At 51.2% G+C, this 27,202-nt stretch overlaps 1 protein-coding gene across 2 annotated transcripts; it reads right to left on the bottom strand.

Annotated features, from left to right (window-relative positions):
• Window positions 1–190: 190 nt before the first annotated feature.
• LOC129518409 (granulocyte-macrophage colony-stimulating factor receptor subunit alpha-like) lies at window positions 191–27,202 on the bottom strand. 2 transcript variants are annotated; one of them, XM_055338542.1, is made up of 12 exons: window positions 27,058–27,202; window positions 23,064–23,157; window positions 20,196–20,338; window positions 11,941–12,067; window positions 11,680–11,809; window positions 10,046–10,230; window positions 8,165–8,298; window positions 5,266–5,289; window positions 3,894–4,029; window positions 2,501–2,597; window positions 1,960–2,044; window positions 191–1,028 (listed from the first exon to the last, which is right to left on the bottom strand). In XM_055338542.1, exons 2-12 carry the CDS (start codon window positions 23,134–23,136, stop codon window positions 951–953), a joined length of 1,212 nt encoding a protein of 403 aa, XP_055194517.1. In that variant the 5' UTR covers window positions 23,137–23,157; window positions 27,058–27,202; the 3' UTR covers window positions 191–950. The 2 variants fall into 2 exon arrangements, with proteins under 2 accessions (XP_055194517.1, XP_055194518.1); XM_055338543.1 differs by having other exon boundaries at window positions 1,960–2,041.

Raw genomic sequence — 27,202 nt, 5'->3', positions numbered from 1 at the left:
GCAAATTTCTGGAAAACACCTTTCAGCTGGCTTTGCACCCGCGATAGAGATGCCGAATCAGTTTCCACAGACACGTGAGCATCGCCTCGGGCGCCGCGTGGGGGTGGCGGTGCGCAGCTCCTCCCGTGTTGGGCGTCAGGAAGCCGCGCGTGGGGAGGGGACATATTTCACATCAGGCGGTGTGGTGAGCGTCTCCTGCACTGACAGCTTTATTTCCTGTGTGTGTGTGTGTGTGTGTGTTTGCCTACGTGGTTTTTTTGGGTTTTTGCAGGTGCTTTGGATGAACAGCCACGGGGCAGCGTGAGTTCCGAGGGCGCGGGGGCGGCAGCTGGATTTGCGCCCTAACGCCTTCACCTCCCGGGGGTCGACACAAGGTTGAGCGTCATCCAGACACAAGCAGATCCCCGAATGCAGAGGCACATCCGCGGAACACAGGCGCGCTCTTTCCTCCCAGGAGGTCCTCCCCCCCCCTGCCCCGCCACGTCCATCATTTGTCACGTTGAAACACGTTAGCTGCATCATGGGGACAGGCCGACCTCCAAATCTCCGCTGGGTCAGAGCAGCAGGTGCACAAACCAACGGGGACGCTCCCGCCCACCTCCCGCTTGCTTCCCAGCCTGTGGGACCCACACGCGGGACCTGGGCGTGCAGACCGGCCTCTCTCTCCTTGTCCCCGAGTGGGCGCGTCGTGCGTCAGAGACACGGACACACAGACGGACAGCTGGCCTCCCCCCAGGGGGTGTCCCGCGGCACACACCATCCCGCCCGGCGGGCCCGCGTGGACACGCGCAGAAAGCCCAAAAGCCATGCTGCTGGGTGTCGGGGTGGCAGCGCTGCAGGTCAGCGAAGAAGTCTTTGAGTGGACGACGCACACACGTGACATTTTCAGGGGTGGCGGGGAGGGAGGGGGATAAGGCCAAAGCTGCGATGTCCGCTTGTCCCCACGGCAGTCACCACGTTTCCTCCACCATCAGGACTTCCTCGGGTTCTTGGGAGCCCGGCGGCGGGTGGCCGTCATCCCAGGCGACCTGAGAAAGACAAGATGGGCAGCGTGGACACCACGCACCTGCCACGCACCTGTGGCGCCACCAGGAAAGGATCCGTGAACAGAGTGGACGCAGCCCCCTCGGCGGCCGGATGCGTGCACACATGCACACGCATGCAGGGGACTAGGACACAGCAGCTCTGACACCTGCTACCCCGAGGGCGGACCCTAAACCCCCGCTGGGAGGCCGGACTGGCCTCAAGGGCACCCCAGGGGAGGGGGAGGAGGCTTCCCAAGGAAACAGCATCAAGCCCAGAACCGGAGCCCCCCAATCCATGTTGGGGGAGATCCTCCGCTCATCACGGGGCAGCATCTGGGGCACATGCTCAGGGCAAGTCAGAAGAGCCATGGGTGCCCCCAGCTCTAGGGAGGGTCCCTCACCACAGGGGACTGTGGTCAGGGGTCAAAGGGTCGCCCCCAAACCCCAGCTCCATCCACACCCAGTGGAGGCACCTCTATGTGCAAGTAGGATCTGAACCCATGTAATGGGGTCGGGGTGTCCTCACGAGGGTGCTGGTGTCCACGAGCCCCCCTAAGGGACAGAGACCAATCAACAGCTCCCTCCGCCTCCCCCCAGGACCAGCGGGGGGTTTCCAGCAGAGAAATAGGGTCACAACGCTTCCCGCGCTCCACGGCTGTTCCTCGGCCAGACCCCACATTTCCACTTATGTGGTGGGTGACCCCAGGACAGACTTTTGTCGTGAAGGCAGCTGGACGCTGCGGGCCGGTGGGGGTGGGGGGAGCGTCCACTTCCCTCTGTCCACCATCTGTTCCCTGGGAAGTGCTCCCAGGGTTGGGGAGCTCAGGACACCCCTGCCCTGTGACACCGTGCCCCAGGGTGGCGGTCACCTGCAAACACTGTGAACCCCAGAGGGTCCGCACCACCTCCCAGGGTGCCGGGGGCACACGCTCACCTCCAGGGTCGGCATGAGGGCCCCCGTGATTTCCTTCTTGACCTGCGGGATGGGTGGAAACAGCTTGTGGCTCCTGTAGAACCTGCTGAGGACACGGCACCGTGGAGCGCACCCCGGGCCGCGGGCTCCCTTCCCGCCCCAGAGAAAGCGCGCACCTCCGGAGCCAGGCCGGGGCTGCACGGACCCACCGACCCTGCCCGGGGTGCGGAGGGCGTGTGGGCGCGCAGCAGGAGACCCTTACCCCAGGGACAGTCCCTTCTCGACCCTCGCCAGCCCTCCGCAGCCCGGGGTCCGCGCGCCCTGGACTCCGGATTCGCGCCCCCCTCCCCGCATTGCGCACGCCCGGGGTCCCACGCCCGGGTCCGCGCCCCCTGGACTCTGCATTCGCGTCTCCCTCTCCGCATTGCGCACGCACGGGGTCCCACGCCCGGGTCCGCGCCCCCTGGACTCCGGATTCGCCCTCCCCGAGGCCATTCCGCACGCACCGGGTCCCGCGCCCCGAGAAGCGTCCTGCGTGCTGGTGCCAGGACCGGGGCCTTACCGTTTGCAGAGGCACATGAGGAGCAGCGCGGGCACAGCCGTGGCCCACACCACCACGTCGAACAGAGCGCCGCGGGGCTCGCGCTCCTCCGGGAGGCCTGGGCGGGGGGGAGGAGCCGGCGTCAGGAGCGCGGCGTCTGGGTGGCGCACACGGCGGCCCCGGCGCTGGTGTCCGACTCCCTCCCCGGGGAGGCCTCGCGGCGCAGGCGGGAGCGCTGGCCCTGCGGCGCGGACCCTCCGCTGAGTCCTGTGCCCTCCCGCCCCCCGCCCGCCGCCCCCCCCCCCGTGTCCTCCGCGCCCTGCTCCCGACGGAGCTGCCCCGTAAGCGTTTGCGCACAGGCCCAACCAGCACCGCGCACGCATGTTCCTTCTCAGCCCACGTTCACTTTGAACACCCTGCGGCCCAGCCAAGGGAATGAACGCGTAATTGAGAAACTCCTGAGGGTGGGACAGACGCGCGGTTTCTATCGCCCCGGACGCTCCCCTTTGGGTACCGCGGCTTGGCCTTGGGTGGTCTGCGCCGCTCCTGCGAGCGGAGACCCCGATCTCGGGACGGAAGGAGCCCACACGTGCACTGGGGGCTCCTCTGGGTGGGGGTGCGGGGCGCCAGCCTGCAGAGCTCTTACGCATCCAGCTGGAGCATACTTGGAGCTCATGCGCTGTGGCTACCCCCAGAACGGAGGTGTGGGAGCCGCAGACGAGGCTCTGGGCGGACCCTGGCCTTGTGGGGTTTCCGCTGCCCCTGCAGGCGGGTATTTGGCGCCCCCCCCCCTGCATAAAACCGTGCGTTTCCTGCCGCTTGCCCTTCTGCGTAATGGGAGCTGTCACCTTGCAGGCCACTGGCTTTGGGATAACCGTCCCTGCCCCCCTGAAGGACGAGGAGGTGATGGAGCGCCCAGGGGGATGGGCCGAGCACTCCTGAGCCCTGCGTGACCCCCGCGGGAGGGGGACAGCGGCAACGAGGGCCTTGCAGACACCCCAGCGGGGCTGAGGGAACAGCAGCCCAGGGGGTTCACTGTGCCCGTGCTGCAATCTGGGGGTGCGTCCTTGGAGGGTGACCCCAGGCCACGGGAGGGCGTGCGGAGCAGCAGGACACGCCCGCAGATGCTGCGTCGGGGCAGAGAGCGCGCTGGGAGCCGCTGCAGTGCACTCAGCCGCCCCCCCCCAAACAAAAGCTGCGTGCGCCCCAACCCCGACATCCCTGCGCGGGACCTGCTGGGAATAGGGTCATTCCAGGTGGGCGAGGTGCAGGGTCCCAGATGAGCTCCCCCCGGACCCCGGGGCCAGCGGCAGGAGGCGGTGGAGGAAGGCGCGGGGACGTGGGGGGAGCCCCGCGCGGATCCATCCGTCCGTCCTCGTCCTCGGAGCCTGCGCGGGGGGCCCGGGGCGCTCACCGAATAGCACCGTCGGGCTCCACTCACTCCACAGGTCGTTATACACGTAGCGCACCCTCGCGCGGAACGTGCTTTCCACCCTGGCGGCGGAACTGGGCATCAGGTACACGTTCGGGTCTTGTCCCCGCTGGAACACCTTCAGGAGAGGAGACCACCGGCTGTGACGGAGGTGTGGAGGTCCCCTGGGGTCTGCCCTCCCCGCATCCGCATCTGGGCAGAGGCGACACCTGACACCCCGGCCAGGGGCATCCGTCCATCTCAAGCGGGCACCAGGCAGGAAGCATCACCGGCTGTCCCCTGGGACCATGGACTCTGCACCTGTCCCCTGGGAAGGTGGACCCTGCATCTGTCCCCTGGGATGTCCCCAGGGAAGGTGGACTCTGCACCTGTCCTCTGGGAAGGTGGACCCTGCATCTGTTCCCTGGGATGTCCCCTAGGAAGCTGGACCCTGTGCCTGTCCCCTGGGAAGGGCTCCCTGAGCTGCACCCACATATTGGGCAGAGTCCCCAGACCCTCCAGGGTGGCTCCAGGTTATTCCGAATCTGCACACCGGTGGTGGTTGCAGGGGGTGGTTGGAGGGGTGGTCGGGGCCCCCCGTGGCCATCCGTGTCCTGAGTCCGACACCGCCAGCTGCGCCCCTGGGGACTGCCCCACGCCCTCTTGCCCCTCCCTATGGCCAAAACGGAGGCCGGTTCTGGGACAGGCCCCAGCGTCCCTGTGGACGGGGGCCACCACCTGTCCGGAGTTCACCGCACGGGGATGGCGCACCCTGGTGTCCCGGGGCAGGCGGGTCTGGAGGGCCTGGCAGAGGGACACAGGACAGAAGACCCGGTGGTGAGCGGGGAAAGCTAAGAAGGACCTGGAAGGGTCGTCAGGAGCAGGGCTGCGTTTCCTGAGACGGGGTGGCCCCTCCCGCTGCACCCCCACCCGCCCCCGCCCCACAAATCTCATCCAAACATCCAAGCACGTCTGGGCGGGACCTGAGTGGGACACAGAGTCCCTGCCTGCCGGGTCATTCCGGAGGCCGTGGTGCTTCCCTGCAGCCTAGATATCAGGACGGACGCCAACCCCAGGTCGCACGACCCGGGACATGTCCCTGACGGTCCCTGTGACCCCAAGAACCCAGTTTCTTCTGCTCACGTGTCCACGGCTGAGATATCTCATCTTTACGAGCTCAAGTTGTTGTTTTAGACCCAGCAGACCCCACGCTACTGCCCCGCCCCCTAAGCCGCAGTAGCCCGGGGGCAGGTACCAGAGGGGCCGGTGTGGCCCCGGGGGCACCTGCCAGGTAGCCCACGGATGGATCCCTTCCCCATCACCTCGGGGACCCTCCTGCGCAGCAGGAGTCGCTCAGAAAGGCAGAGAGACTTACGTGCTTTGTGTTGGAGGAGCCGCCCTGAAAAAAGGGAAAGATCGTTAAAATGTGTGTTTTCAGCATCATGTGCAAATGTGGGAACCCACGTGGAACCCCGGAGCGGGTAGGAAGAAGCCTCCTCAGAGCTTTTCCACGTGCCGGAGAGCAGAGGACTGGGAAGGAGGGACTGCGGTGAATTCCCCGCTTGGGGACACCTCACTTCCGGGAGGGACCGTGAATGTCTCCTCAATGGCACATCTGGGGGAGTTTCTCTCTTTTTTTTCTTTTTCCTTTTCTTTCTTTCTTTCTTTCTTTCTTTCTTTCTTTCTTTCTTTCTTTCTTTCTTTCTTCCTCTCCTTTCTATTTATTTATTTATTTAATTTTATTTTACATTTTTTAGATTTAAATTTAATTTGCCAACATATGGTATGACACCCAGTGTTCATCCCATTCAGGGGAGTTTCGTGCCCGCACAAGAGACAAAAAAACGCCACTGATGTCTGCCTAAACAAACATCGTCACAGTGGTTCTTATCTCCTATTTGTTCTACAAACCCATTTTTTTTAAACCCATTTTGTTCTTAAGGAAGCTTTTTCTAAAAAAAAAAAAAAAAAATAGGAAGCTTTTTTCTTTCCCTTCCCTTCCCCCTTGTTAGGTAGGTAAGGCCCTAACTTCAGTTATTCAAGAGTCTCTTCTTCTGTGAGGTCCCATATGCATGTGAATAACGTTTGCTCCCCCCCTCTCTTAACTGTCCTTTTATTTAATTTGCACCTCCCAGGTTCAGGACCTAAGAGGGTGGAGGAAGAGCTTTTCCCCCCTCGACACATAAAGGATCAATTTCCTTCTTGTGAATTTCTCTCTGGCTGGCAGCGTGCTCTGGGGATACTGATGAGGGGCGAGAAGGCAGCGTCTACAGGAGCGTTTTGTTCTGCGTCGGGGAATGTTCAAACGCCTCGTAAGGACTGACCACCTCCGAGACCCTCAGCGGGCTCCAGCGTTTACTGGGTGAGTCCGTGAGGCTGTGTGGACGTCAGGTGGGACCTGATGACCAAAGGGTTGCTGCTGCTGGCGGTCCTGGCACCTGGGGGGTGACATGCACAGGACGCTCCAGGCTGCACAGCTGCCAGAGGTCACCTGAGTGGGACCACCTGTGTGAGGTCACCTGTGCATAGTTACCTGTGTAAGTTCACCTATGTGAGGTCACATAAATGCGGTTACCTGTGACGTCACCAGTATGAGCTCACATGTGTGAGGTCACTGTGCCTAGTTGCCTCTGTAAGTTCACCTGTGTGAAGTCACCTGTGTGAGGTCACATGGATGCAGTTACCTGTGACGTCACCAGTATGAGGTCACATGTGTGAGGTCACCATGCCTAGTTGCCTCTGTAAGTTCACCTGTGTGAGGTCACCTGTGAGGTGACCACTGTATAGGTACCTGTGTGGGTGTCACTGTGTGACATCTTCTGTGTGAGGTGTGTGTGAGGTCACGTGGATGCAGTCACCTATGACGTCACCAGTGTGAGGTCACTTATGTGAGGTCACCTGTGCATAGTTACACCAGTGCACAAGCCCACCTGTTTGAGGTCACCTGTGTGACTTTGCCCACACAAGCATGGGGCAGGACGACGCCGGCGGGCAGGACCAGACACCGCAGACCCTGGGCACGCACATCCGGGGCCTTGACTCTAATCCAAGATCCATACCCGACCTGGGGAGGGCTTTAGGGACGGAAGGGTCATGACCTCATTTCCATTCTGAACGGTGCCCGGGGCTGCGTGGTTCCATGGGGGCTGGGCCTGGGGGTCGCCCCAGAACTCTCACGTGTGCCCCACACTGTGGTGTGCACAAGCTCTGTGGTCAGCGTAGGCACGATGACAGGGTCCCCGCACTCAGGGGACCTGCCTCCAGGAGGCAAGACGCACAAAGCAGAGGCACTAGAACATTTCAGGTCACGCCTGATTCCAGATCGCCCCTGGGAAGAAAGCGGATCAGGGAAGGGGGGCGGCACAATGGAGAGAGACCAGTGGGGCAGGAGGTGAGAATGGGCGTGGATACGGAGGACCCAGCACCTGAGGACGGAGGGAGGGCCTGCCAGCAGAAGCAGCAGGACGTGCAAAGGCCCTGGGGTCTCAGGTGCTCAGAACCGAATGCCCACAGCACGGCACCGGACTGTGTGTCTCTGATGAGGGCAAGAGAGGATGCATGAATTTGAGTTGCCCCTCTGCCCCGGCTCCAGGCGTGGGGCCCAGGGTAAAGCCCCAGGCCACGGGAAAAACACAGATGCCGAGCGTCTGCCGGAAAGTCCCCAACTTCCAGGAGTCGGGGACGAGTCCAGATCTCAGGCTGCAGAAGCTCACTTATCAAATGGGCAAACTGAAGATGCGGGGTGGGGGGGGAGGCCTCCCATGTCCTTACCATGAGCCCCGCCATTCCCGACCCATTTTCACATTTTGTTTCCAAAAAACGTCCTGACAGGGGCTGCGTCCCATAAGGCCGCATTGTGAAAAATGTCGCTAATGGGACCAGTGAAGACGTCCAGGGTCGTTACTTTATGAACCTAAAATGATTCTAAAAAATAAACACCAGATTGGGATTCCTTGGCTGGCGATCGGTGGAGCATGTCACTCAGCTTGCAGGGTCCTGAGTTGGAGCCCCACGTGGTGCATAGGGATTATTTTTAAAAAAATAAATAAGATTAGTGTTTTAAAAATTTTAAAAATAAAAATAAATAAGGGAATTTCATTAAAAAGTAATAAAGGAATCAATCACCCGTTTAGGGCAAAAACAGGGTACAGGAGTGCTCAGACATGTTCCTGGAGCAGGGGCGCATGCTCATCAGCTGCCGGGATTGCGTTCCCCAGGAAAATACCAGATTGCGGATGGTTTGTGGGTCGCGCACCAGGGTCGGGGCTTCTTACCGCTCTTTGGATGTCCAGCTCGTAGTACAGGACGTAACTCGAAAGGTCGTATCTGATCTCGGGATTGTCCCACTTGATAATGTGGTGCGATCTGTTGTAGGTGATCGTGATGTTCGTCGGCGGGTCATACTTCTCTGCGGAAAACGAAACAGAACCAAAATGACGACAAAACGCCCGCAAACGGCGCAGCGTGTTTTAAATGTGCAATTCCAAAAAAAAAAAAAATTAAATGTGCAATGTGGATGGGGTGAATTCACGGTTGGGGGGTGTTAGGGGCTCCAGCTGGGTTGCTGTGTGATGTGCGCAAGGCGGATCGGGAGGCCACCCCCTGAACATGACACCTTGGCACATGAGTGACTTGGAACTGAAGGCAGCTGACAATCGCAGACCCAGAAAGAAGCTTTCCTGGAGCTTATGGGAGTGACTAAGACCGCACAGTTCTGAGAAACTATGACTGCCGTGAATCCCGACTCTGGGGAATTTTTATGTCCGCGAAGAGAATAGAAAGTCGGCAGCAAGCTGAGTCTGCACAAACAAACCTTACTACTATAGCCCTGTCTCCCGTTACTTTCCCCATACGTTTACCTTTCCTCAGTTTACCACCTCTAAAAGCACAAATCACTTTTTCTTTAACTCAGTAATCAGTTGTTTTTAATTAAAAGGTCGTATGGATAAAAATATATAAAAGTAAATTTAAAAAATGAAAAATAGGGGGATCCCTTGGTGGCTCAGTGGTTTGGCACCTGCCTTTGGCCCAGGGTGCAATCCTGGAGTCCCGGGACCGAGTCCCACACATCAGGCTCCCGGCATGAAGCCTGCTTCTCCCTCCTCGTGTGTCTCTGACTCTCTCTCTCTCTCTCTCACTGTATGACTATCATAAATAAATAAATAAAAATAAAAAATAAAAAATAAAAAAAAATAAATCTTTAAAAAAAATGAAAAATAAATGGTATGTAAGTTCCTGAGTCTAACCACTTCTTTGGGAGATGTTCGTTTCTTTTCTGTGAAGCTTTCCCCTGATGCATATAAAACTTAAAAGTTAAAATTGCATTTGTATGCTTTTCTCCTGTTAATATAGCATTTGTCCATTTAATTTGCAAGCCCTGTGTACAGAACCTAAGAGGGTAGAGGAAGTTTTTTTTTTCTTCTTTTGCATTCGTATGCACAAGAAGGCCATGGTGTACATCTTGGAGAAAGTATACATGTTAGATAAGCATTGTTCAGGGCTCTGGGTCTTGGATTCAACATTAATGCATCAACAATCTACACTATATGTCTTTTTTTTAAAAAAGATGTAATTATTCATTTATTTGTGATAGACAAGAGAGAGAGAGAGAGAAAGAGAGAGACAGAGACACAGAAGGAGGGAGAAGCAGGCTCCATGCAGGGAGCCCGATGAGGGACTCAATCCCTGGTCTCCAGGATCGCGCCCTGGGCTGAAGGTGTCGTTAAACTGCTGAGCCACCCAGGGATCCCTATAAGATGTCTTTAAACAGAAACAAACATAAAACAAGGCTATGTGCTGACCAGTTGATGAACATGTGGTGACCAGAGACCAACCCCGTATTTCCACCCCATCAGCAATAATGAGACAGGATTCGTGAATTCAAGATTTGTGGAGAATTTACAAAAATCAACAAAAGTGGGCACGTGACGTCTTTTACACGTGTCATGATCACAGGCCTCTCCTGCATCCCACCCACGGGGACTATCCCAGACCCCAAGTGCACAGCCCGGATCTTGCTCAGGCAGGTTGGGAGGGAACCCAGCAACGCGTCCCAGGTGGCCCAGGTGTGAGCGGAGATGGGAGACGAGAGAAGCGAGAGAGAGATGGCTCACCCGGGGCAGGGGGGGCGGACCCAAGGCGAGGTCACCTCTTACCGATTTTGTAGGCTTGAAATGGAACGAAGTCCAAAAACGGAATTGCCGCCGTGCGGCTGGTCCCGTTCACCAGGAAGAAGTAATTGTCCATGTTCTGGGGTTCGCCGAGTTGATCGAAATGGCAGCCCACGCGCATCCCCTCGTTGTTCATGATGTAGTGCGGGCACTCCACCTCGTCCTCGTGCCTGTCATTGGCAAAAGGGACCCAGGAAAAGCCCGATGACTGTGTGTCGTTCTGAGCAGATAGTATCAACAACAAAATATGCCCCCCCCCCAGGTCAAAACCCAGAAAACCCTCTAAAAAAATGATAAAATCCATCCCCGGATAAACGCAAAACCAGAACACGACACGCGTCCCACGCACTAGGCTGGGACGTGGCACTCAGGGACAAATCCTGCCGTTTAACGGGCGCAGCCGTTGCAACCCATTCCGTGCATGATAAAATCTCTAAACTATGGATTTCCTCATCTCTTAAGGACGGGAGGCGAAGTGTGCATTTTGGAGCCAGGCTGCGGCAAAGAGAAATGGTTGTCCTGCCCGGGTTCTGTGATTTTGTGACATTTCGGGGAGGCACCCCACCATGGGGAGGAAGCCCTACAGCTCGCTCTACATTTTCTGTTAGCATCTACACAAAGATCCCCCATTACCATCCGCACAAAGATCCCCCCATTAGCATCCAAAGATCCCCCTGCTAGCATCCGCACAAAGATCCCCCCATTAGAATCCACACAAAGATCCTCCCGTTAGCATCTGCACAAAGATCCCCCTGTTAGCATCCACACAAAGATCCCCCCCCATTAGCATCCGCACAAAGATCCCCCAATAGCATCCACACAAAGATCCCCCATTAGCATCCACACAAAGATCCCCCGTTAGGATCCGCACAAAGATCCCCCATTAGCATCCACACAAAGATCTCCCCGTTAGCATCCATACAAAGATCCCCCATTAGCAACCCCACAGAGATCCCCCCTGTTAGCATTCACACAAAGATCCTCCATTAGCATCCACACAAAGATCCCCCAATAGCATCCACACAAAGATCCCCCGTTAGCATCCGCACAAAGATCCCCCATTAGCATCCACACAAAGATCTCCCCGTTAGCATCCATACAAAGATCCCCCATTAGCAACCCCACAGAGATCCCCCCTGTTAGCATTCACAGAAAGATCCCCCATTAGCATCCACACAAAGATCCCCCAATAGCATCCACACAAAGATCCCCATTAGCATCCACACAAAGATTCCCCATTAGCATCCGCACAAAGAGTCCCCCCCTTAGCATCGAACAAAGATCCCCCGTTAGCATTCACACAAAGATCTCCCCGTTAGCATCCATACAAGGATCCCCCATTAGCAACCCCACAGAGATCCCCCCTGTTAGCATCCACACAAAGATCCTCCATTAGGATCCGCACAAAGATCCCCCAATAGCATCCACACAAAGATCCCCCATTAGCATCCGCACAAAGATCCCCCAATAGCATCCACACAAAGATCCCCCATTAGCATCCACACAAAGATCCCCCAATAGCATCCACACAAAGATCCCCCAATAGCATCCACACAAAGATCCCCCGTTAGCATCTGCACAAAGATCCCCGTTGCTTGGGAGAAAGGCGAGGCACTTACAAAGAAGCCCACCAGAAGAGCCGGTAGCAGACGTCGGCGGGGGCCCTGGAGCCAGGCGCCCAGCTGCAGTTCATGAAGCGGACATTGTAAATGAAGCAGGAGAAGTTCATGGCGCCGGAACCTTCCATGCCTGGCAAGACGCCAACCGACAAAACCCTCACGGGCTGCGCCGCCACCACCCACACCCAAGGGGTGGAGACCTCGGTGGCCCTCAGGCGGGTGAGGCGGGAGCTGGGAACTTCCCAGCACCGGGGACCTCACCTGGGTTGGCGAAAACCAGCAGCTCCTGGAACACATTACCGTCACACGTGACGTTCACGGTGAGGTTCGCCCCTCTGTGCAGCACGTGGTTGCGGAAGATGCAGTAGTGCGTGTCGTCCTCTGTGACCTGGGAAGCGCACCATGGAAAACCTGTACATCACGTGCGCTTCGGGGTCCCTGGGGCCACTCAGTCCTCAGATCATTCCACGGTGGGATGTGCCCCCTTGGACCTCTCCCCACTCGGTCACGTGACTTTAATAACAAGTGCACGCGTCCGGCCTCGTGAGGCCTGCGGGAGACTATGTGCAATAATCCCAGGAGCTCACAGCTGGCCCACGATGGCCAGGGCTTGAGTGACACTGACGACGTCCCTAATTCTGTTTCCCATGTCCAATGTGGCCTGAGGATTGTGCTGAGCCAGGAGCAACTGAGAACCAACACATTCAGAGAGAAGCCGTCGTGTAATGATGTATTATGTGTTGGGCAGTTGAATTAAAAAAAAAAAAAAAAAAAAAAGAAGGGCAGCCCGGGCGGCACAGGGGTTTAGCACCTGCCTTCGGCCCAGGGCGTCATCCTGGACACCCGGGATCGAGTCCCGCATCGGGCTCCCTGCATGGAGCCTGCTTCTCCCTCTGCCTGGGTCTCTGCCTCTCTCCCTCTCTGTGCCTCTCATGAATAAATAAATAAAATCTTAAAAAATAAAAAAAATAAAAAGAAGAAAAGAAAAAAAGAAGTCAAAATGTAAAAACGACAAAGAAAGAGGGAAAAGAGAAGAAAGAAAGAAAGAAAGAAGAAAGAAAGAAAGAAAGAAAGAAAGAAAGAAAGAAAGAAAGAAAGAAAGACCTTCCTGGACTTTCCATTATCTAACTGCAGAAACTTCTAGAAACAAAGATGCCCCAGATTCCCTCTCTCTGTGGTAACTCTTAGGACCACAAAAAGGGCAGAAATTTGGCACCAATATGGACCTGTACGAACAAATCTACCAAAATAAACCTTGTCTTCCTGCAGTGTCCTCCAAATATCGATCTTCCCGAGAGGTGCTGCCTTGAGCAGCCTCTCGCTCTTTTTCTGCCTCTTGTCACATCTGCGCCGTTCATGGGATACAAGCTCTGGTCTAACTGCTTTTTGGGGGCCATTTTTTTTTCTTTTTCATCAAGAAAACTCATGCCATGTAAAATTTTTAACAGCATATAGAGAGCGCATGCCTCTTCTCAGCTAACCTGTCTTTTTGTGACTCTAATTTGCAGAGCCTCGCACACAGAACTCAACAGTGTAGACAACCGTGGTTTTGCTCGCCTGCACCCCTAGAACGTTTTCTCACTCCTCTGCAGGACTCTGGGGGCTCTGACAAGGGTAAGATCTGGTGACCGACACCCCGGAGAGAGTCTCACGTGTCCTCATTTGGGTGGTCCTGGTTTATGTGATTATTTATGAAATAATGTTATTCATGCTCATGTAGTAATTCAGCTGTTATCTCTCTGTGGGGGTCATGCTGCGTTGTGGGGACAGATTTTGTGTTTAATAAATTTCAGGGATTTCCGGGTGGCTCGGCGGTGTGGCACCTGCCTTTGGCCCAGAGTGTGATCCTGGGGTCCTGGGATCAAGTTCCACTTCGGGCTCCCTGCATGGAGCCTGCTTCTCCGTCTGCCTGTGTCTCTGCCTCTCTCTCTGTGTGTGTTTCTCATGAATAAATAAATAAATAAATCTTAAAAAAAAAAAAGGAAAAGCAAAGAGTCCCCAAAATTAGGAGTCTAGAGGACTGATCGTGCCGTAGGAGATAATTGGAGAATTTCTTTTTTTTTCTGGAGGCGGCAACACCACATGTTCCATTTCTGAGTCTATAGAAACCCTTTTATCTGAAAAGGTTTTGCTCCAGACAAGAAAAAAAAAAAGTGTCTTGGGAATCCCAAAATCAAAGAAAATACGTATGTGGACACGAGAATGATGGACAAAGACCTACAGGCAAGCGGGGTTGTTCTAGGAGGAGCAGCCTGGGCCTTACTGAGGTCACCAGAGTCCCTCCGAAGGAATGTCTGGGATTTACACAAAAGTCAGGTGATTGGCAGCGTTAACACACCGCCCAGGATGCGGCCAGGGGGTGACTCATTCAGACGTTTTCGGGGAGAAAATGTTTGAATAGAAGTTTCCGTACAGCTGGGCCTGTCGGTGACCAGGATGAGGAGAAATGCACCTACATCATCAGAGGCTCACAAACACGTCCCGGTTGTGCATCGTGAGGGTGCATTCAAATCTCTAATGATGATGATGATGATGATGATGATGATGATAATAATAATAATGATAATAATAATAAAATATAAAATGAAATAAAATAAGACGTGCTGTCTAGTTCCAAAACGACAGAGAGAGCCTCCTACCTCTTTGTCATGAGCATCCCCTTTAGAAAAGGTGCAGCAGCACCGGGGGCTCCCTGAGATGTGTGCAAAAGGGGGTCCTGCCTCCTGTGTTTGGGGGAACTTTGCTCCAAGAGACCATTTCTCGCTCGTCTAAAAGATGGGATTTTTACGTTTCTTGCTGATTTCAGGGAGCAGGTGCATCAGGGAGGGGGGAGGTCCCGCCCACGTGTGCCACGTCCACACAGGCTGCCCGCTGGCACCTCGCGCCCCGGCTTCTCGCCCACTCTACCCGCGTCGGGCTTCCGAGTGCGTAGGGCATTTCGTGTCATCCCTCGACGTAGTCATACATTTATTTCTATTTTGCTCTGTGCTTTTTCCCTTTTACAAAATTGATTTTTTTTAATTATGATTTTTTTTTTATCGAGGTCACTTAGGCGTACAGTGAACCACGCAATGGACCATGTGGATCCGTCTGAAGTGTGCACGTCAGGGGCATCGGGCAGCTTCGCTATGTTGTGCAAGCTCTACCTCTGGTTCCAGAACATTCTTTTTTTTTTTTTTAAGATTTATTTATTTGTTTGTTTATTTATTTATTTATTTATTTATTTATTTATTTATGATAGACAGAGAGAGAGAGAGGCAGAGAGAGAAGCAGGCTCCATGCCGGGAGCCCAATGCGGGCCTGGATCCCGGGTCTCCAGGATCACGCCCTGGGCCAAAGGCAGGCGCCAAACCGCTGAGCCACCCAGGGATCCCCTGGTTCCAGAACATTCTTATCCCCCTCCCCGTAGGCCCCACCCCCGTCCTCAGACCCTGGCAAACACTAACCCACTTCTTTTAACAGGATTTGTCTATTGTGGAAGCTTCCTATAAATCGGCTGACGCGCCGTGTAGCCTTTTCTATCTGCTCCTCCCTGAGCAACATATTTGCAAAGTTCATGCACGTCGTAGCAGGTGCACAGCTGATGCTCTTTCACAGCTGCAGGGAGAATTTAGTTTTTTTTTTTTTCCAGAATTTAGTTTTAATCCCCCCCCCCAAAAAAAAAGCATCGTCCATGGAGCGGGATGGAATGAGGGACTTGGGACTTGGAGACCATGCAGAGCAACGCTCGCTGGCAGGGGCAGCCACGGCACCCAGCCCCACACGGCATCACGTGCTGAGCGTCAACACAGTGACCCACAGAGGACATGAGATTTAAGACAGTTTGGAAGGAAAAACATCACATGGGAAGAAAGGGGGAAAAGAAAGTCAGCACAGCAGCATCCTGTTTGTGAAACCACAGGCTTCCATGGGCACAGGGCGGCGGGGCAGGGGGTGGCTGGGGGCAGTGGGGACGGACGCACCGCCTCCCCTGACCGGTCAGCCCGAGTCCGACCCGACGGTAATTACATCCACTCAGATTCCCTCAAATTCAAAACAGAGGAAAATCAGAGCATCATTAACACCCGAGACACCTGTGCCAAACCTGTGCTCAGAGTCGCAGGCAGGACCGGCTCCCTGGAGGTCCCCCAGCTGCAAAGAGCCCCTCCCCTCAATCCTGGCCCCCCAGCCAGCTCTCGGGGGCAACGGGGGGGGGCAACGGGGCTGCTGCTAAAGACGGAATAAAACAACGTCCAGAGATACCTTCAAGGTTCAAATCACCCCCTGCCTATCCCCCTCTTCCCTGCAGGCATCTCTGTTTGGCCTCACGGAAAATCCAAAACCCCGGCGAGAAATCCTGCAGCCCGTTTTTATTTTTATTTATTATTATTATTATTTTATTATTTATCAATTATTATCTCATTATTCATTCATTATTTTATTATTTATTCATCATTATTTTATTATTTACTTATTAATTATTATTTCACTATTTATTTATTAATTATTATCTCATTATTCATTCATTATTTTATTATTTATTATTTTATCATTAACCAATCATGTCATTATTATTTTATTATTTATTAATTATCACTTTATTACTTATTATTCTATTATTTATTAATTATCATCTTATTGTTTATCATTTTATTATTTATTTATTATTTTCATTCATTATTTTATTATTTATTAATTATCATTTTATTATTTATCTATTAGTTATTATTTTATTATTTATTCATTATTTTATTATTTATTTTTATTATTACTATTATTTATTTTATTTTTATTTTTATTTTTACTTTATTTTTATTTTTGCGGCCCGTTTTCATTTAAAACACCAGGGCCTCTCTCTGCTAACCAGCTAGCAGTTCCCCCCTCCCCCTTTTTCCTGCAGGAGAAAACCCACAAAACAAATCTGTGCACAGCAGGTGGAAGGAAATGAACCAGAGATTTGCAACACATACAACACACAGAGGCAAAAACGCATGACCTTTGGGAACGTTGGGCGAGTAGACCTGATTTTACGACGCCGGCCCCGCTTGGACCTAAGACCATCCCCGGGATATTTTCCAAAGAACCTCTTTCATTTAAAAATTTTTTTAAGAATTGAGGCACCTGGCTGGCTCTGTTCATGGAGCGTGCCGGTGTCGATTGTAGGGTTGTGAGTTCGAGCCTCACTTTGGATGTAGGGATTTACTCAAAAATCAATATTTTAGGGACACCTGGGGGGCTCAGTGGTTGAGCATCTGCCTTCGGCCCAGGGCATGATCCTGGAGTCCCGGGTTCGAGTCCCACGTCAGGCTCCCTGCATGGAGCCTGCTTCTCCCTCTGCCTGTGTCTCTGCCTCTCTCTGTGTGTCTCTCATGAATAAATAAATAAAAACTTAAGAAAAAAGAAAAATAAAAAAATTTTAAAGAAGAAGAAAATGAAAAAAATATAAAAGAAGAAAAAAATGTAAAGCTATAAAAAATAGAAACCCCAAAATGTCATGCTCATGCACTGAATTCAACATAATTCAAAAAAAAAGTATCTATCACGATTGTGCACAATCTGTTTGAATAACATCAGTGGAGGTGGGACGGGAGGACTAAATAATCATAATCTCAGCAGAGGTTGGAAAACAACTTTTGCAGAATATGCAAAAACCAGTTTTCGGAGACAAACCATGGTTAGATCAGCAGGAACCTAAATGAGTCTCTCTGACATGCGAAAAGAGGTTTTTGCTTTTGGGTTTTCTCTTTTACATCGACTGACACTACTGTAAGTCATATGGAAACACCACATTCATGAACGTTTTTCTGGAATCCGCAATGAAAAATGAGACGAAACAGAAAGCCGCCACGATGGCACGGAAGGAAGTCATGTTTGCCTTATTTCTGAACTAACAGGACAGCATTCCGAGAACCAGATGCTCCCTGCAATGCACTGACTTTATAAAACAGATTAAGGAAACCCGTGGACAGGAAGGCCGTAAAATCAGTGACTTCCTTGCACCAACAGCAAACACTTAAAATCGAAAAAAAATTTTTTTTTGTTTTTTTGAAGCAAGCGACAGAAAGCTATACCATGCGTAAACATGACCCACATGGAAAGGAAGGTCTGGGACCTGTTTATTTTTGTGTCATTACCTTAAAATTTAGTTTCAGTACTTTTAATTAATTTTTTTAAAAAATATTTTATTTATTTTACAGAGAGAGAGAGAGAGCAGAGAGTGAGCAGGGGGAGGGGCAGAGGGAGAAGCTGACTCCTCCCTTTCTCCCGCTGAGCAGGGAGCCCGATCCTGGACTTGATCCCAAGACCCTGAGATCCTGACCTGATCTGACCTGAAGGCAGATGCATAAGCAGCTGAGCCACCCAGGTGCCCCTAATTTCACGACTTTTTAAAAGCACGGGTGCCTAAGGACGCCTACTGCTGGATCTCCCGTGAGCCCCCATGTGCAACCCTCCTCCCTGCCTCCTCCTCTCAGGGGCCCTGAAAACACGGTTCACCTAAGGTGTGACCAGTCGTAGAATATTTCACCCCAAAATAAGCCCACTTTGGCACAAGGATGATTTTTAAGACGATTGCAACAAGCAGATACAAGGAAACCCCGATGCAGGTCACTTGCCTAAAAGCTGGACATTTCTTTGCAAAGAATATCGCCTCCACCCCCACCCCAGGAGTTAATCTCTGGGGACAAGGCAAGACCTTCATCAGCCTGGGGTGGCGGCAGAGCAACCCACATAAGAAGTCCCTGTACCGGGCGCGAGGGGGTGCACTGGGTTAATCCTCAGACTCTTGGTTTCAGCTCAGATCCTATCTCAGGGTCGTGAGATCCAGCCCAAAGTCGGGCTCCATGCTCAGCACAGAGTCTGCTTGGGCTTCTCTCTCTCCTTCTCCCTCTGTCTCTCTCCGCCCCAAAATAAATAAATCTTCAAAAAAAAATCTTGCTAAAACTAGCTATAAATGTGGGGAGGAGCCTCCCCCATCCCCAGCCATCGCAGAATTGGTATGAACATTATTATTATTATTTTAAAAGATTTTTAAAGATTTTATTTTAAAGATTTTATTATTATTTTTAAAGATTTTATTCACGAGAGACACACGGAGAGAGAGAGGCAGAGACACAGGCAGAGGGAGAAGCAGGCTCCATGCAGGGAGCCCGACGTGGGACTCGATCCCGGGACCCCAGGGTCACACTAAAACTGCTGAGCCACCCGGGCTGCCTGGTATGAACATTATTTTAAGTGAAGACGTTTGGATTTAAGAGATGCACAAAGAAACGTTTTGGGGGGCGTTTCTCTTATCGAACTGAAGTCAGAAAGTCCTAGAAAATAAGGCTGCTATAAATTTTCTCTTTCAGGTGGATTTTAGGAAGGAAAACGAGGGTAATGTTATCATAAATGCCCTCTCTGGGCCGTGACAAAGACTGAAAGACGTCTTACAGTTGCAGGAATTAGCTTCATCACAAAGTTTCTTATCTCCCATTTTCTTCTGGAAAAATGCTTGTTCTTCCCATAAAGAGCTTTAGTCTCTCCTTCCTTTTTCCTACTAGGTACATAAATCGTTAACTTTACCTATTTATTGGGCTATGTTTTAAAAGCCCCATATGAAAAAAATAATAATAAAAAAAATAAAAGCTCCATATGAGAAAAAAAAAAAAGAAGTTCCATGTGCATGGGAATATACTTTTCTACCTCCTGTTCATCTATCTCTTGTTCATTCACGGGCCTCCAGACACAGCTTAAGAGGTTAGATGATAAGGTTTTTCCTCTCTAAGGTCCTTAGAATGCAACCAAGGGTGTGTGTGTATTAGGTGACGAGTGAGTGAAAGACACGGACTGAATCGGGGGGGGGGGGTGATGTTTCCATGGTGACATCCATTTAAGGGGCAAATCCACATCTTTCCCTGTAGTCCCTCATGGAAGGGGAGAGATCAAAATGAAAGCAGGTGCAGAAAAGACAGCTATTATAGATTCCTCCTCATACGTGAGACTCAGTGTGTAGATTTTACTCTCACTGTACAAAGCAGGGTGAAGGGCTCCTATAGTTGGGCTTAATCCCAAATAGGCTATTTTGGAATACGGATTATTTTGAGCATCTGGCACCTGAGAATGGACATGGGAATAACCCATATGCTGATTCCATGGTCACGTCCCCGCAATTTATCGGCCTCAGAAGCTGAAATCCGCATTTCTTTGTCGAGACATCTCAATTTTCCAACCTTTTAGAAAAAATGGCACAAAAACTCCCTAGTCCAGCCACTTCTTTGGGGGTTTACTTCTCGCCTGTGAATCTTCATTTAGGTAAAAAAAAGTTGAACCGGGAACAAATCTGTAGATCTTTTCTTCTGAAAAATGTGATGCTCGTCAGTTTAATTTGCACATCCCTACCCCTGAACCTGAGAGGGTAGAGGAAATGTTTTTTTCTTCCTCAACAACAGCAATAGGAGTGGAACTCAAGAGGAGGCAGGAGACCTAAGAGTCATCTCACAGGAAAATTTAAGGTTTGCAAGGAGCCAAGCCATAAGGCACGAGCCATGAACACTCACCTGTGGGGGTTGCAAGGTGGGAGAGCCGAGCGGGGTATATATTGCACATTCTTGCTCACTCACATTTCTTATGTAATTCCAGCTTAACATTTTCTTCCTTGAATCTAGCTGCATGTTTATAATAGGAGATACGTTTTCTTGTGCTGCAATTAAAAAAATATTAATAAACACTTAGTAGGAACTAGAACCTGCTCCCCTCCCCCCCTGCAAGTGATGTTATAGTTACAGGTGAGAGGGGAGACGTTCTGCAAACCCCAGGTGGGGATTGTCATATCGGTTTACTGAGGCCAGATTCACATAGCGTAAAATGAACGATTTAAAGTGACATATACAAGCCCATGAAAAGATGCCCAGAAAAAAAGAAAAAAAGGAAAAAAAGATGCTCAGAACCATCAGTTATCAGGGAAATGAACATCAAAAACACAACGAGATGTCACTTCATACCGCTAAACTTAGCTTTAGTAATAATAATTTGAAAAATACAGAAAATAATCTGAAAAATACAAGTCAGCTATTGTAATCATGTGAAAAATACAGAAAATAATCTGAAAAATACAAGTTAGCTATTGTAATAATGTGAAAAATATAGAAAATAATTTTAAAAGTACACAAAAGTAAAAAAGATAAAAAATAAAAATACACGAAAGTATAGCAAGAATCATTGCTTAGCTAAAGTACAGAAAACTTAGCTATAGTAACAATAATTTGAAAAATACACAAAATTAAGTATAGTAATAGTTATTTGAAAAATACAAAAAATAATTTGAAAAACAGACAACTTAGGTATAGCAATAATAATTAGAAAAATAGAAAAAATAATTTGAAAAGTACAGAAAAGTTAGCTTTATTAACAATAATTTTAAAAATGCAAAAAATAATTTGAAAAATACAGAAAAGTTAAGTATAATAATAATAGTTTAAAAAATACAGAAAAAGGGGCACCAGGGTGGGTCAGTCAGTTGAATGTCTACCTTCAGCTCAAGTCATGATGTCAGGGTCCTGGAATCCAGCCCTGTGTCAGGCTTCCTGCTCATAGGGGAGTCTCGTTCTCCCTCTCCCTCTTGTCCCTCCCCTTGCTTGTGCTTTCTCTCTTGTTCTCTCTCTCAAAATAAATAAATAAAAATCTTTAAAAAGGGAAAGGAAAGTACAGAAAATAATTAGAAAAATACAGACAAGTTAGGTATAACAGTAATAATTTGAAAAATACACAAAATAATTTGAAAAATACACAAAAGTTGAGTAATAATCATTTGGAAAACAGAAAAATACAGAAAAGTTAACTAGAGTAATAATAATTTGAAAAATATAGAAAATAATGTAAAAAATACAGACAAGTCAGATATAGGAATAATAACTTGAAAAATACAGAAAAGAAAGAAACTAATTTGAAAAATACAGAGAAGTTAGCTATACTAATGATAATTTTAAAATTACAGAAACTGATCCTTAAAATACAGAGAAATAAAAATATTTAAAAAATCTTAAAATACAGAAAAAAAAATTTAAATACAGGAAAAAATTTTAACATGGAAAAAATGTCTAGAAAAAAATTAAAATCACAGGGCAGGCTGTGCAGAAATTGGGACCCTCTGTATCTTCCCAGAGGGAATGCAAAGTGGGGCTTCCCTCCCAGGCCTTCAGGATAGGGCAGGGGATGGGCTATGCCCTTTGGGGTGGGGCTGATGCAGCACCTTGAACAAGAAGAAAACTGCCATAGGTGAGGACAAGTACAAAATGACCACGAGGACTTTAATTTTCCCTATTAGGGGGGAAAAAAACCCAGAAGGACCAATTAATTTACAACAACAAAGCCAAGAATAGACAACAGGGGACAAACAGTCTCTCTAAAAAACGGTGTGGGAACAGCGGCAGCCACTTACAAAAAAGTGGAACCAGACCACTAACCAGATCCACAAAAAAATTAACTCCAACTGGATTAAAGACTCACAGGTACAACCCGAATCTACAAAACTCCTAGGCAAGGAAAAAAACCCATAAAAACAAAAAGCCCAGGTTGCTGGGTTCCTGGACATTGGTCTCGGCATGAATTTTTTTTTAATTTTTTTGATTTGACACCGAAAGCAAAGGCTACAAAAGTACAAAGAGACGCGTGGCTCTTCATAGAGGGGCTACACGAGCATCAACAATGCGGAATAGCTAGCTGAGGGTCTGGAGCGTCTGTGAAATATGATGATCAGAGAAGTGAACGCCCGTTTCCGGGGAGGAGAGGAGCCCAACTTCCCGGGCAGCTGGCTCCCAACACGGTGAGCTTTCTCTCCCTGTGTGTGCACTCTCTTTGGTGGGTCACCCTGCGGTAAGATTTCTACATTCTCTAGCGTCTTTGGGGAGAGGTTCTGTGGGTTGGGAGGATATTTTCCTGTTTCTAAAATATTTTTTAAAAAGATTTCCTGTATTTATTTGAGAGAGAGGAAGAGAGAGAGAGCAGGGGTGGGGGACGATGGGGAAAGGGAAAAGGAGACTCCATGCTGAGTCAGAGCCCAATGCCGGGCTCCATGTCATTACCCTGAGATCGTGACCTGAGCCAAAATCAAGAGTCGGATGCGTAACCAACGGTGCCATCTCGGCAGGTCCGAGATTTTTGCTTTTCAATAAGGTTTTCCCAGGACAGGCAGAAAAGCCGACACCCCAGCTGGGCTTGGGGTTTGGGGATAGGATTTTCTTCCTGATTGTGCCAGATGATGAACATCCGCTGAAAGTTTGGTTTCCACAAGGACCCCTTCTCTTACCAGGGCAGGGGTAGAGGATAGGGAGATGCATAGATGCATCAGGTCTGGGGGAGGGCCTTTTGTCCCCTTCCAGCATTAGGGAGACCCTGCCCAGATGCCCCCACCACCTGCCAGCACCTACCCGGCTGTGGTTCTCTGCAGCACACTGAGCTCAGGAGCACCAGAAAGCTCACCAGATCCAGCGTAGTCGCCATGGCCCAGCCCCAATGCTGCACCTGAAGAGGAGGAGACCTCGGGTCAGAGGGTCAGATTCCAGGTGGGGCAGGAACCCTCCATTCTCAGAACCCCTCCATGCCCCTGGGGCCATCAGGTGTCAGGAACAAGTTCTTGGGGGGGGCATCCTGTGCCCTATGTGGTCAGACCACTGGGTGTGTCCACCATCCTATTTCCACACGTCTGGTCCCCCCTACAAAGTGACAGTCCCTCTGAAACCCTCCTGGAACCCCCTTCAAGGCATCAGGACACTCAAGGTCCATTATACACGATGACTACCAACGTGGGATCGAACCCACTTTTCCCGCCAGACTGGACCTTTCCCTGCAGCCCAGCATCACCATGGCCACTGCGGGTCTAGATCACATCCCCACCCCTGGGCCATTGTGTGGGGACCCACTCTGAACCCCGCCATGCATATTGGGGTTATCTGAGGTTGTGCCTCTTGCAGTAGGTGGTTCGGGGGCAGGGGAGGCGAGGCCTCCATGAAAAAGAAGGAATGTGTGATGAGGATACTGCTCCACGGCACCCACTTTGGGGTATGAGGCAGCTCTGTCTGGCTGAAGACAGAACACCTTTATTAATCATTATTTTTATTATTATTACTATTATTATTGAGAAAGAAACAGAGATCAAGAGAGCCAGGAGTTAGGGGCGGAGGGAAAAAGAATCTCAAGCAGACCCCACGCTGAGCACAGAGCAATGCAGGGCTCCATCTCATGACCTTGAGATCATGACCTGAGCTGAAACTGCGAGTCCAACTCTTAACCAACTGAGCCACCCAGGTGCTCTCAGGATGGAATACGTTTGCAGAAAGAGCCAATAGGAGCCCAGAGGCCACCAGCGAGTCGGGGTGCACGTCATTACAGTGTTTCCGGCCCCTTTCCAGGGACGTGCGCCCACCTCCTGGGATGATGGAAGCCATTTATTTCCCTACCTGGGGGAAGCAGGTAAACTCCTTCCTGCTCTGTGTCTCATTACCAAGCGAGAGATCTTCCTACATAAGACAGACCAAGGGACGAGGCCGGGAAAAGAGAAAATCAGGGAGGAGAGGTTGAAGGGCAGGAAAAATCGTTTCCCTCTAACCTCTTAGATTTGCACTTGATGCCCACAAATTACGTGAATAAAAAGATTTAACAGAAAACCCAGCATTTATGCCATATATATATATATACGCATGGGAGTCCAGCAAGGAAAATGCAGCTCGGGGAGGCAGTCAGATGGTCAGCGATTTTAATAAACCTTTTTTTTTTTTTTAATTTTAAACCATTTATGATTCAACGTCAGAAAATGGGTTTCTGGCTCCTGAATGGAGAAGGACAGTTATATGGAAAGGTGCAGCAGGAAACGCGTGGCACGTCCGGGGCGGTCTTGTTCATAAGCATCTCTGAGACGATAAGAAGTCTCTGAGCGTCATTGTCTTCTCAGTGTGGGGAGCAACTTTGTCCTTCTCTGTGTGTCTCGTGAACTCATAGATACAGTCTTAAAACAAAATATAAAATAAAATAAAATAAAATAATAAAATAAAATTAAAATAAAATAAAATAAAATTAAATTAAAATAAAATAAAATAAAATAAAATTAAAATAAAATAAAATAAAATAAAATAAAATAAAATAAAATAAAAGAAGGTCTGTGTATGGACGTACATTTCCACCAGGAAGGGGAAATGAATGTCCTGTATTTTCTGGCAGCGAGGGAGGCGTCCAGAACTATTTGTGCTCCTGCTGGTTCTCAGTGGCCTGTGGTCTGAAATCATTTGTATGGCCAAGAGGTACGTTTGGGGGGGGCCTGTGGTGATGCCCTTCAAGGCACGGAGTGTATATGAGCTCAGCGTGCAGAGGGGGTGCTGTGCCCTGGCCCCCAGTGGAGGCCACTCCTTGTTCTCAGTGCACCTGCTATGGGTCAGGCCCTGGCGCCGGGGATGGTCTGCCTGACGGCGGTGGCTCTCAGACGCCTGCCTCCATCCCTTGCCATGCCCGCGATGGCCCTCACTTGCTCTGCAGTCGCCACCGAGACACTTCCCCACGAGGAAGGAAGCACAGCGACACATGAGGGCTGCGGTGGGGACGTCTGACGTCTGTCCCAGAGTCTCACGCCCAGGGCAGGAAGAACCAGCGTGCCGCGGCCCAGGGAAGTGAGCCCTTTAGGGCACAAGGTCTGCACGGGGTTAGTCTCCGTGTCAATGTTGAGCACAGAACGGCCACGGAGAACCTCAGGGGTGGCTGCTCGAGAAGCTCCGAGGAGACAGACACGGGCAACCAGGCCCCGCCATCGTGTCCCAAAGGGGCATTATCACCCCCCGGGAGCTGCCGTTGTGGCCGAGAGGCGGATGTGTCCCTTCTCCAAGAACGGGTGTCCTCGGGGGCTCCGTGGTGACCCACTGAAATGCACCTGTTGAAACCCTTACTCCCTGGACTTCAGGATGGGGCTGCATTGGGGAATTCGGTTTTTAAAGAGGGGATTTAGGTGAGGTCTGTAGGGTGCGCCCCGATCATAGGATCAGGGGACGACGTGCAGAGAGCGATGAACATGTGAGGACACGGGGAGAACACGGCGTCTACACGCCTGGGACAGAGGCCTTGGGGGGAACCAGCCTTGGCCTCCGTGGGGACCTGCCCTGGGGACAGGTCAGCCTACAGATGCAGCCAGAGGAGCTGGGCACCCGGATGGGGGCGTTTGCCTTTTAATGACTTTTTAAATTTTGCATTAAGTACAGCAGCTTTGCACGTCGTCATCGCCCTTCTCATGGCGTTGACCCAACCACGTGCCCTGTCGTTCCTTCCGCGTGTCTTAGTAACCAACAGGCTTCCGACCCCAGTGTCCTCATCACATGGAACATATTAAAATGTAATTAGAAGGGATTCCTTTTATTTAGTCCTAAATGCAGCATTGGACTCATTTCTCTCCCGCGTTCTGCAAGGATGTGTCCCCAGGCTTCAGGGCCCTAGGTCCGACCTCTGGCCGCTGGCTGCAGGCGGCACCCTCTGCGAGCCTTCTGCGTTGGGAACAAGGGTGCTTGCCTCGGGGCATGACTCCCCCCACCCCGTTTCATACCAGGCTTATCTATGCCCTTCGGTTTGGGGTTCCAGCTCCCAGGCAGGGAGATCTGAGCTGTCGATCGGGGCAGCAGGGACACTCTGAGCGCTTGCCCATCGCCGGGGGCTGAGCCTCACGGCCTCGTCCAGCTTGGGGTGGAGCTACTTGGCTTCCACCCTGTGCTTCTCAGGCCACAGCATTTCTGGGGACCCCCTCTTTCTCCACCACCCTGTCCCGCCTGCAGGTGCAAGGGGAAGGCGGGTTGTGCACCCCGTGTAGACCCACGGGCCCACCTGAACCGTGCACCTGTCAGACCCGTCGGTATCGAAGACCAACCCTTGGTCATTTGAATGCTTAAAAATGCTTAAAATGCTGCCAAAGTGGGCAGCCTGGGTGGCTCAGCGGTTTAGCACCGCCTTTGGCCCAGGGTGTGACCCCGGGCCCACGTCGGACTCCCTGCATGGAGCCTGCTTCTCCCCCTGCCTGTGTCTCTGCCTCTCTCTCTCTCTGTGTGTCTCATGAATGAATAAATAAAATCTTTTAAAAAATCCCAAAGGAATATTGGGTGCTTCCCCAGAAGGACGTACGCCCTGTAGACAGTGGGGAGACACCCCGAGCATTCGCTCGCAGACACCCACCAGACAGACCTCTTGTGAGTTTCGTAAAGTGATGCTCACACCGCTGGTTCTCATCTGGGCACTGTGGGGATGCTCATCCCCACCACACGCCCTCCGCCTGCCCCATGAGTGATATACCCCCCCATACCCACCCCCGGCGCTGGTTTCCCCTCCCATCCAGCGCCCGTCCTGCTGTAGGATCTCACAAACCCCACAGCCCTACGGATGCGCAAAATGCCAGCTTACTGGTCAGCGAGGTTTCTGGAACGTCCTCGGACCGCTCCGGCGCTTTCGGAAGGTGCTGTGGACCCGCGGCACCAGAAGGGGTGCTCGGGTCGGCGGGACGGAACCGTGGTCCCCGCGGGGATGAGCTCAAGAAGCCTGGTCAAGA

The sequence above is a fragment of the Nyctereutes procyonoides genome, unplaced genomic scaffold (genome assembly GCF_905146905.1).
Source record: "Nyctereutes procyonoides isolate TBG_1078 unplaced genomic scaffold, NYPRO_anot_genome, whole genome shotgun sequence".
In the NCBI taxonomy this organism is placed as follows: domain Eukaryota; kingdom Metazoa; phylum Chordata; class Mammalia; order Carnivora; family Canidae; genus Nyctereutes; species Nyctereutes procyonoides.
This window is presented reverse-complemented; position numbering and strand designations above follow the sequence as displayed.